We start from the raw sequence: 12072 nt of genomic DNA on the forward strand, positions 1-12072 counted from the left end.
ATACATGGTGGTATGTGGACGATAAAAGGAAGGTTTCGGAATTGAAGAGGGATTTTTTTGGGGGGAATGGTAACCTTTGGACGTGACGGGAGACGTTTTGGATGTGAATTGAGTCTGTTTGGATGTAATTTTTTTTTTTTTTGGGGGTGAACATTTCATTTAATTTCCTCGGACATTACTGAGCTTGGGAGAGCATTTCGTAGTGAAGGGATTAATGCATGCTACATCTAGCCCTTCCAGTTAAAGAAAGTCCCTCATAAGTTGAATAAGCTCGGAAGATAACAAAAATAAAATAACTTCCTTCAGTTAGACTCTTCTGAGCTGAATAAAGTTGTTTGGAGATAGTAAGAATACGGTGAGGAAAAGGTGTCTTGAGGCTGAAGAGGAAAGTAAGAATACGATGAGAAAAAGATGTCTTGAGGTTAAAGAGGTTCATACGCTTGGGAAGACATCTGAACCACGACGTCTTATATTCACGAACTTACGATTACTTCTTTGTCGTAACTGAGATTCTGTAAACTGGATACTGTCTCTGTCTCTCCCCCCCCTCTCTATTTCCCCACCCCCCTCCCTCTCGGAAGAACGAGAGACATGGGAGGATTCTGAACGCTCCTTTCCATGTCCTTCCTGTTAAAGCAGATTTTATTTGCCATAAGGTATAAATCGCAGGTTTCTTTATGGGCAACACATAATGGCGCTGAACATAATTCTCAAGTGTTAGGATATCTCAAAACACAAAAAACTCGAGATGATACCCGAGTAATATGCCATAAATGGTAAGACGCAGCTAAAACTTAAAAAATAACCTAAAATGCAGTTGTTGCGCAAATTACAGTCGTCCATAAATCTAGCAACATGCTCACCAAACTAGCGATAGTGTCGCGTGGCGTCGCTGCTTAACCCCATCACCACGTGAGGCCTCCTCTAAGGTCAATGAAATCGTCTGACAGTATCAGAAATAATGGCGTCGCTGCTTAACCCCATCACCACGTGAGGCCTTCTTTAATGAAATCGTCTGACAGTATCAGAAATAATGTAAAATAGACGTTAATACATTAAAGGAAGCTGGTTTTACATCCATTAGGTACAAGCTGAAAAGAATCATCTGGTGGTAGCATAGTGTCCAGGTAGCCTACTTTATAATGAACAGATGTTGAACTGATCTCTGCTATTCTTCGTTTTTTTTTTTTTTTTTTTTTAGGAAGTTTTTTTTGTGTGGGCTATTGGCCTTGGTTTCTTTTTTGCGTGAAATATAAAAAGAAAAGATTCGTAGCGAAGGGATTAAGTAAACGCAATTGTCTCAGAGAGAGAGAGAGAGAGAGAGGAGGGGAGGGGTGGGGTGAGGTACAGCCGCAAGTTATTCCTCCCTAGTTCCCATATAATGTGTCAGACCCGACACTTTCGCGGGAAAATGCCCCGCTGATCGCACTTAACAGCCCAATTGAGATGCTGAGGGCCACAAGGACGTCAGCCTGGACATACCACCCCTAAACTAGGCCTTCTGGGGCGTGCGGGCGGAGCTGTGGGGACGGTAGGAGATTGAAACCCCGCCCAACTCGTCATAATGTTTGTTGAACCTCCAGCTGGGTGTCGAAGCCCCGCCCCTCGCTCTCCCCTTACCAATCACGTGTTGCCTCGGCCCGTGTTCTCGGATAAGGAATCTCCCTTACACCTCCTCTTGACTGGTTTATTTTTATGTAAAGCACGTCATTTTCCTCCCGTACGATTTTTATGTTAGCGAATTTGATATCAAAAGCAATGAATGCATAAAAAAGAAGAACGAGGTATAAGGTCTGGAATAAATCGCTACAGAAAAGGCCCTCTCAGGCTGACGAGAGCACTGGTCCTAGAGCTGACGGGTGGGTCGGCCTTCCTACGCTTGAGCCAATCAGTGAGAAGTATCCAACTTCCTTAGTCTTAGGAGGCGGGGTCAGCAGAGCCAACGATCTTGGGAGAACTTGATCTTATTAGTTGTGAAGTGTTGCTTGTTCACATACCACGTGGTCCCGGGCCCTCATATTCTCCGTCCGTTCATACCACCCAGTGCCTTCTAAGAGTGCCCGTCCGATTTTTCCCATTCGACTTCGCGTTTCGTTCCGTCTGTTCTCCGCCGCGTCGCTTTTGTTCCGTCCGTCCGTTGTCGCCGATCGTTCCGTGTGTTGTCTCTGTCCGGCGGCGGGGTAGGACAAATGTTGTGTTAGGTGTGGAAGACGTGAGATGACGGTAACAGGAGCCGCCATGATGCAGACGATGCAGCCCAGTTTTATAGGATATCCCTTCCAGGGTAAGTGTTTCAGGATTTTGTTTACTTTCATCCATCCTCTTTCTCCTTCCGCCTTTTTTGTCTTCCGTTTATTTATTTTTTCTGTTTCTCATTCTTTCAGCTCGTCTTGTCACCTTCAGGTCTTGTCACAGTTTCTTTCCTCAGCCCTTTCTCTCTTTCCTTCTGCCCTTGTCTTCACCGACCTTTCTTTCGGCGTCATTTCTTTCCTGTCATATTTCTCTTCTTCTTTTTGCCTCCTACTGTTTTCGTGCCGTGCTTCCTTTCGTCACTTCTTACTCATCGTCGCCAGTCTTTCTTTTATCCTCTACTGGGCAAGTGTTTGGGGCTGTGGTTTAGTTCCTGCAGCCTCTCTGTTTCCTTCTGTCACTTCATATTTTCCGTCGACTCTAATTCCGTTTCCTTCTTTCTCCGTCCTTCCGCCATAATTTCTTTTTCTCCATTTCCTCGTTTTTCCTCTCTCCCTCTGTTCTTTTTCATTTTTCTTTCCTTCTGTCTCCCTTTCTTTCTGTCGCCTCTTTTTCTCGTCTCATCAACTTTCCTTAGATCCTTTCGTCTTCTTTCCCCGAGCTCTCCCCCCATTGTGGCATCTTTCTCTCCCTCCTCTCTTTCTCTCCCTCTGTTACCTCCTCTTTCTCTCCGCTTTCCTTTTGTTTCCTCTTCTCGTTCCTTCTGTTTCTTCATTCTCTCTCTCTCTCTCTCTCTCTCTCTCTCTCTCTCTCTCTATCCTTCCCTTTTACCTCTTTTCTTCCTTCAGTCTTCATTTCTTTCCTCCGACATCCTTCTTTTAGTTATCTCTCTCTTTACTTTCGTATCCTTTTCTCTCTGCTCTCTCTCTTTCCTTCTCTTCTTTCCCTCTCCTCCAGTCGCTCCTTTCTCTCCTTTTGTTAATTTCCTTCTCTTCCTTCCGTCATCATTCTTTCTCCATCTGCCCTTCCGACTCCTCCGACTCCTCTTTCTCTCCATCGTTTCTCTCCTTCCGTCTTGTTTAATTTTTCTCCTTCTCTTTCTTTGTCCACTTCCTCACCTGTCTCCTTCCTGTATTTTCCTTCCTTGTTCACCTTATCAAACCCCCAGGCGCCTAAACCCCTCTGCTCATCTGTGGTGGCCGTGGTTTACCCTTTCACTACGATGGCATTTTTCAACTTACTCGGGTTCGATTTTATCCCTTTCAGCCCGACTACGGACATGTCATTCTGGCTAACGTCACACTGTTTTATTCAATATCCAAAGATCCCCTCCGTAGTGAATGGGTTTATGAAAGGAAAAACTAAATCTCTGAAAATTCACCTCAAAGCTTAATAAAATTGTGGAAATGTCAAGGATAAAACAAGAAAATTCGTCATGGTAGAGAAAATGTTGAATCTATAACATACGTCACCTGATTCAACGGGTCCGAATCTCCCAGGCCCCTCCCTCACCACTCATCTCCCTCCCTCACCACTCATCTCCCTCCCCCACCACCCATCTCCCACCCTCACCACTTATCTCCCTCCCTCATCTCTCTCGCCAAGCCAGGCACCTCTCCCTCATGTGCCAGATTAAGACTCGTAGAATAGTTATGTTAGTTATCACCACCCTTATAACAAACAGACTCAGGAGCAGTAGGGCTGTTGCAGTTTGTTTTCCTTTGTATTCCTTTGTACTGTTCCACTCCAGCCTCCCATTTCGTTCTTGGTCTTCTCTCCTGTTTCTGTGTATTGGTAGTCCCTGTACTTCGATGGCTTTTTTTTTTTTTAAACATATTTTCCACCTTCGGACTGTTTTATTGGCATAGGAGAGACTTTTAAAACTGAAGGGGTTAGTTAAATCCTTCATTAATCCCTTCAGTGCATGAGAGCCTTCCTAATCTAAGCATAGGCTAATCGTCTGGAAATAGCAAGAAAGAAAAGTATCTGGTCTGTTGGTCGTAGAAAAATCCCAGATATTAATGGTAGTTGAATATCTAGAACCCTAATACAGCCAGGATTTCTCTCAGCTGAGCAAAATCGTCTGATGTCAATCTGAATGAAATGCTACCATACACATCTCCCTTGTTACCTCATTCAGCCTGGTCACTTGTTTTTTTACTTTATTCCTGCGACATCCAGACGATTTTGCTTGGGAAATGGCGAAGTGGAGGGGTTAAATGTAGCCTTCACCAACCCTTTCAGTTCAAGATTTCTCCCTGAAGCTGAATGAAATCGTCTGGTGATAGCAAGAATCACAGAAAATATACGTCCTTGGAGTGAAGGGGTTAAACTTATATTCTTCTTGCCTCCTTTAGTTACATTTATCTTTTATTTATTATCCACTTTTATCCTAATTTACCTGTATCTTTTGTTCTGTTTCCCCTCTTATTCCTCATACATTTAATCTCTTTTGATCCTCTCTCTCTCTCTCTCTCTCTCTCTCTCTCTCTCTCTCTCTCTCTCTCTCTCAGCTGACCAATTTCGTTTTGCACCTGCCGGAATAGAACACAAGAGCTATTCCCACCTTCAAAGGGTTATTGGTAGCGGTACGAACATTCACAGACTCTTGTTCTCACTCTTAACAGAATAAATCGTCTGGCTTCAGCTGTTATAAAATGCTACAGTTTGCCCGGAAGTACTAACACTCTCAGGTTCATGTACTTAGTTTAGGAGAATAAAAATTTTGCGTCAGCTGTAATAAAATGTAGAGTTGTCCTCAGCATAAAAGGGTCAATAAATTCTTCTTAATAAATTCCTTTCCCATCTGTCTAATTATTCTCATCATCCCCTGTTCTACGTGGTTATTTTTCATATCCAAATTGCTGAGGTGTCATCAACTCTCTCATGGGCAGGACAACCATACTGTTCTCTACCAGCTAACTTTAAGCCATTTTATTTAGGTAACAGTGAGTCGTAGGAGCCTGAGAGCTTTACTACTGTCACCTTTTGACCCTCTCATCATGGGAACAACTCTGGTATTGTACTCCAGCCAACGCCAGACAATTTTAGTTAGCCACGAGTAAGTCAAACTAGTCAGAAAGTGTTAAGGCATTCTGTTTAATTTTAAACCTGTGAATTTTTTACCTGTTAAACCTTTGAATATGACATTTTTTTTTTAAACACTTTTCCCCGTTGCCCTCAGACGATTTTATTTATGTTTGGAGAACCTTATGGAAATGGTAGGGGATAATTCAAGCTATATGGAACCCTTTCAGTCGGAAAAGTTTTGGTTAAGCTAAATGGAATCGTATGAAGATGATAGGTTTAAAAAAATAAAACACATTAAATTTGTTACTGTGCATATTACATACCAACTGAAAATGTTCCGGGTGCAGATACTGTTAATATTTTCTTTAAAGGTAACCCTTTTTTTCTCCCGGATTATTTATATTTATTTGATATTGACGACAGTCTTCCATAGATAATCATTACAGTACTTGACCATCCGTCTCTCTCTCTCTCTCTCTCTCTCTCTCTCTCTCTCTCTCTCTCTCCACCTGTCTATCTGTCTCTGTATATCTGTCTGTCAGTTTGTTCCTATCCGCCTAATCCCAGAGTTAACCCAGAGTGGCCGCAGCAATAATGTCTCCAGGCTCCTTATCGTTTCATTTTTATCTAATTAATTTTCATTCCTCAAATTTTCTGCCTACCATTTTTTTTTTATTGTTTCCTTCCATACCTGTCTTTTGTCCTTTTTTCCACCAAGATAATTTCCTTCTTTTATATTTACTACTGTATTATTTTTCTTCCTTTCCATTTCAACATATCTTTTCTTCATATATATTTACATTTCTCAGGCTCCTATGGCTCACTTTTAGCATAATAAAATCGTCTTGCCGTAGATGGAAGAAAATAATTGAGTTGTCCTGACCATGAGAATGTTAATTGCGTGACTATTTTCCTTCCCTTCCTCTTGATCTCTAAGTTATTTTCTTCCTTTGAATAAATTACTTCACTCTTTTCTTGGTTCTTTATAAAATCCCAAACTTTACTTCACTAAAATATATCAGTTGCTTAGTTGTTATTTATCCTATTATACTTCTATTTTTCCTTCATAAATAAAATACTGGACAATTTTTTATATATTTACCTCTTAAAACAATTCTTTTCCCTAATTTATTAGCACTTAGTCACCTGTAACGTACTCTCGGCTGAATAAAATTGTCTGGTATTGGCTGGAGTAAATATCTAGAGTTGTGCCGACGGTAAGAAGGTTGTAGAGTAAGTCATTTTAGTACAATATTTCCTTTTAAGCTGTTTTTTCCCGCAGTTTATTAATTACTTGATTTTTTCCCCTCCCTAATTTAAAACTAAGCCACTCCCTTCCCTACACTTAACCCTCGTATAGCAGTTTCATCTCTGATATTTTATTCCAGGCAACGCCAGACGATTTTATTCAGTTGTGAGTGACTTAGAGCAGCCTGAGAGTGTTAATACCTTTCCTCCTTTCTCCCCATACAACTTTATGGGGTATATTCCTTGTATATTAATTGCTTGACTTATTCGTCCTGTCTACCTATAGGCTATTTTGTTCTCATATATATCAGTTAAAATACAGCTAAATTCCGTCCTTTCTTACTGAACTCTGAATTGCTGTTACCATTACGTGTTAACACCTTGACTTTCTTACTATTTACCTCTTAAGTAGTATTTTCCTTGCATAGCTGTTACCTGTTTCACTGCCTTTCCACTCGTACTAAAGCTATTGTTTTTTGATATTGGTCTGTTTTAACCCCTTGGCATTCTGTTCTCATATTCTCGGCTGATACTTTTTTTTTTTTTTTGTTCATCTGAGGGGATTTCTAGTGGTTATAGAATTTTTGAACTATTTCGAGTAACCTAAGGACTGCTTGAAATTCCCTCAGCTGAATTAAATGGCCTGGAATTACCCCGAATGAAAGAAACTATGTGCGTCCAGTGCAGCGACGTGGTTATTTACGATTATTATTATTATTATTATTTTAGTTTATTTTGCTTGGGAAAGATACCTCAACCTCCTAAACAACGGGCGGTCCTTTGTATGGTATATGAAGTAGTTTGGAGGTAGCAGGAACAAAAATAATAATAAGTGCCTTTGTGCTGAATTATTTACTGGGCAATTTTTCCGATCCCTACAATATATATATATTTTTTTTTTAATGAAAGGAAGAAGGAACTAAAGGTCAGAAGCCCGCATGATTCTTCCCTCCAAGAAAACATAACAAAAAACAAAACATGATAACAGAGAGCCAAATTCTCGAGTTCAGTAAAATCACCTGGATGTATCAAGAAAAATATATTAGAAAAAATAAAAGGTGTCATCCTTCTGTTAGGGTTCGACAATGTAACCCTTTCTGATGACTTTTTTTTTTTTTTTTTCCATCTTTTTTTTTCTGATTTTTTTTACTTTGTATTTGATAATGTATTTTTGGCTTTTATCACGTGACCCTTTTTTCTATTTCCTTTCTGATAACATTTTTTGTACTTTCTGTCCGATGACTTTTTTTACTGATTTTTAAAAAACTGATGACGTTTTTTTTTTTTTTTTTTTTTTTACTTTCAATCTGATGACGCATCTTACTTTTTCTATCAAATGACTCGATGACTTTTTTTTTCTTTTGCTTTCCATCTCATTACTTTTTTTTTTTTCATTGTAATTTCTTTTTTTTTACTTTCTATCTGATGACGTTTTTGCTTTCTATCTGATGACTGTCTTTTCTTTTTTCTTTATTTTTTCTGCTGTCTTCTTGCCACCTCAAGACAATTTTTTTTCACCATCGGGGAGAGGTGTAGAAGTTAAGGGCCAGTGAGTCTCTGTTTATCTAAATCCGTAATTCATAAAGTCTTTGCCAATCAGAATGAAATCGTCGAAAAATAATAAGTATGAAATAAACAATACGTCGTCGTAGCGAAGAGGTTGATAAAATCGGCTGGAGGTAAACGCAATAGGAAAAAAAATCTTCAAACTATAATTTATAAGAGAAGCATAGGTGTCTTTATCAAAACTCACGCCACAAGTTTCACGGAGAATCTGAGAAGAAACACGAGTACGATATGCAGTGAAACTTAGGTGGTGATAATATGGAAGATTCTTAATTCTTTTGTATGGTCGGGACAGCTCTAGCCATCTGTTTCAGCTAATGAGAGATTATTTCATTCAGCTGAAGGTGAGACATAGATATGAAAGTAATAAAAAACTAATTATTCACAGACCCCCAGGACTTACCCCAATACCATATATTTTCATCATCATCATCATACCTACAAAGGCCTCATCCTGCTGTGGCTGACTTAGGTGTGTATGGCGGTAGCAAGAACAGAATACGAGAGATGACCTGACCACAAGAGAGCAGAGGACATAACAACCATATCAGTTTCCTCTCCTTAGTGATAATATTCTCTACTTTCTTCTGTTTCTTTAGCCAATATATTTTTTTCCTCCTTGGAATACCAGACGTAATCCCTTCCACATCTGTTTCAGGACTAGTTGAAAAGTTTAAAATATTCATCCCTTCAGCTACATAATATTCGTTTTATTTTTTATATTTTTTGACGACATTATTCGGTTTCTGGGAAGCGTCTGTTAGTGAAGGGAATAATGACTGCTGTACAGATAACGCTCATTCAGTTCGAAAATCCTCTCCGAAGCGGTATTGGTATAAAATCGTGTATTAGTGACAGTGGTAACAACGATGTCACCATTTGGGAAGGTCTGACATCATCTTACTAAAGGGGTTAAAAGGGTCTACTTTAACTCCAAATTAACTTTTTTTTTTTTTTTTAATAGCTACAATTTATCACATTAAAAAGGTAAAACGACGGTTATACGGGGTGAAGCATTTATGTGTCTTTTATAATAATTACGTACTTTGTGTTTATGTATCTTTGCATATGTATTAGCAATCTGTCAACCAGTATGCATTTTTATAGATATATTATTGAGTAAATCGAACTTCTTCTTCTTATTCTACTTCCTCCTCCTCCTCCTCCTCCTCCCACTACCAATCAGCCACTCTTCACTCCCATCGTACAGCCACACCATCTCACCCAAAGTAGGTAGCACAAACTTCTTCACCACCCTGTAGACCATTAACCTGGCCACTACACAAGAACCAGAAGGGCATAACCACACTGTTTGTTGAGGCGGCCGCAGGAGATTGGTTTCTTTTCAGTTCGGGGTGAATTTGGAGCACAAGAAGAGTACCGGTAGAGAAAAATGGAAGAATGAAAGAAGTGGGATTTAGTATAGTCACGCTAGAAAAAAAAAAATCACTTTTAGACATTGGTTACGCACATACATACATACTGTATACTCGTTTAATATAGATACACGCACGTCGACATACACACACAGACATACAAAACAGGAAAAGAAGATGTCCCATGTACGTGCACACAAACACACGCAAAACAAAAAAAGAATATATATATATATATATATATATATATATATATATATATATATATATATATATATATATATATATATGAGAGAGAGAGAGAGAGAGAGAGAGTGAGTAGTATACGGTCTTGTGTTGGATTAATTTCTTTTATTCCTTATTAATGAGATGAACTACGAAATTATCCCCCCAAATAAATAAAGTGCTTCAGATGTAAATAGGAAAAGATAAGTTTCTGTCATGGCGTCCAATTCGCATGTGAAAGCACCCGAGTTCGATTCTTGTACCGGTCAGACTGGTGGACTCATCTTGTTTCTGCCTTTGTTCCTGCCCCGTCAGCAGTACACTTAAGGACCTGGATGTATAGCGACCACAGCGGGTATTCTTCTAAGAGATAATTGTACCCTAGAATATTTTGTGTGTCTTAATGATTCTCGTGTATTGGATAAGCATAAAACTTTTTCTTCATCTTCTTCTCCTTCTTCATTTTCTCCTCCTCCTCCTCCTCCTCCTCCTCATCATCATCATCATCATCATCATCATCATCATCATCATCATCTTCTTCTTCTTCTTCTTCTTCTTCTTCTTCTGTCCCTACTCAGTGACGACCAAACCCTCCCACGAATCGCTACCTTCTCGCATATACTCTCTAATTTTCTTGATCACTTTTCTATGCGTAATCATATTTTTATTAATTAATTTATTTTCAAGATGTTGAGTTGATGATGGTAAAAGAATTGTTCCTGAAATTAGAGAGAAGCAAAAATAATGTGAAAATAACAATTCGTTTAAAGATTGGAGATATGCAAGGAATTTTATGCACCTCCCCCTGCGTGTGTGTGTGTGTGTGTGTGTGTGTGTGTGTGTGTGTGTGTGTGTGTGTGTGTGTACATATTTTCATCTCTCTCTGCCTGTCTGTTGCCCCCACATCTCTCTCTATCTCTCTCTCCTCCCTCTCTCTCTCTCTCTCTCTCTCTCTCTCTCTCTCTCTCTCTCTCCGGTAATTAAATAACCGAACCGCCGGGTGCTGGACGGGTTAATGGCCAAACAGCCGGCGGGGACGGCTGTGACGGATGACGGGGGAAGAGTGGACGGACAGACACGGACGGAGTAGTGGAAGTTACTGACGAAAATGAACGGAATAGTGAGGTTTGCGGACGGAATGGGTTGAAATACTGAAGATATGGACAGAACAGAGGGAGAAAGATGATGGGTAAGAACAGACGGACGGAAACGGACAGACACGGACGAAAGCGGACGGAGTAGTGGGAGTTACGGATGGAAATGGTTGAAGGAATGGAGATACTGGTCGAAGAGAGAGAGAAGGGTGGTGGAGAAGTGCTGACGGACGCAAACGGACAGACTGGTGCGAACGGACGGATTAGAGAGGGTTTTGGACAGAATAAATTGAAATATTTGAGGTGTGGATGGAGGAGAGAGGGAAGAATGACGGAGGAGGAGTAGGCAGATGGAAATGGACAGACACGGACGAAAACGGACGGAATGGGTAAAAAAATTGGATATGAGCGAAATAAATGGTGACTGGTTATGGGAAATAGTAGACAGACAGAGCCGACCGAAGACTGGTGGAAAAATGTGAATTACGGACGGAATGGAATGAAACAAAAGGAGATACGGACTGAAGAGAGTAACGGACGGAATCGAGGCTGAAGACCTACGGGGGAAAAGTACACGGACGGAGACGGACGTACAGTGGCAATTACGGACGGGATAGAATGACAAATAGGAGGGGGTATGCACGCTATTGAGTCATGGAGGGGGCTTGCAGACGATAGGGGAAAAAATAGACGGACGGAGACTGACGGAATTGGTTGAAAATTTAAGCACGGATAGAATAATTTAAGTTCTGGACGGAGTAGTATGTAACTAAGGACGGAATAGTGCGAATTACGGACGGAATATTGTGAGTTACGGATGGGTTATGGATGGAATTGACAGGGAAATGAGAGAGATGGGTGGGATTACGTTACGGACGGAATATTATGAGCTACGGACGGGATATTGTCAGTTGCGAAAGGAATAGTGTGAGTTACGGACGGAATATTATGAGCTACGGACGGGATATTGTCAGTTGCGAAAGGAATAGTGTGAGGTACGGACGGAATACTACGAGCTACGGACGGGTTATTGTCAGTTGCGAATGGAATAGTGTGAGTTACGGACGGAATAATTAGTGTGAGTTATGGGAAGCACAGTGTAAAGTACGGCGGATCAGTGGGAGTTACGGACGGAGCCATGTGAGTGGTGGAGGCGACGGACTGATGGCGGGGTGAAATAGTTTGACTGAGACGGGCGGACAGAATAGTATGCTGCAGACGGGACAAATTGGAAAAGAGAAAGTATGAACAGAATGATGAGTATCTAAATCAAGCAGTCAATCAATCTATTTATCTGTCTGTCTATCTGTTTATCTATCTATGTATATATTTTTCCTCTCGGG

At 40.4% G+C, this 12072-nt stretch overlaps 1 protein-coding gene across 1 annotated transcript in view; it reads left to right on the plus strand.

The window, feature by feature from the left end:
• The first annotated feature begins 2217 nt into the window (after window positions 1-2217).
• The window catches only part of LOC145399660 (paired box protein Pax-7-like), a 129240-nt gene continuing 119385 nt past the window's right edge, over window positions 2218-12072 (plus strand). Inside the window, exon 1 of the mRNA XM_080272201.1 lies at window positions 2218-2284. Within this exon, the coding sequence (XP_080128327.1) occupies window positions 2218-2284 (67 nt within the window). The remainder of the gene's footprint in view (window positions 2285-12072) is intronic.

The sequence above is a fragment of the Coenobita brevimanus genome, chromosome 50 (genome assembly GCF_032717465.1).
Source record: "Coenobita brevimanus isolate Jiangsu-jjx chromosome 50, ASM3271746v2, whole genome shotgun sequence".
Taxonomy (NCBI): Eukaryota; Metazoa; Arthropoda; class Malacostraca; order Decapoda; family Coenobitidae; genus Coenobita; species Coenobita brevimanus.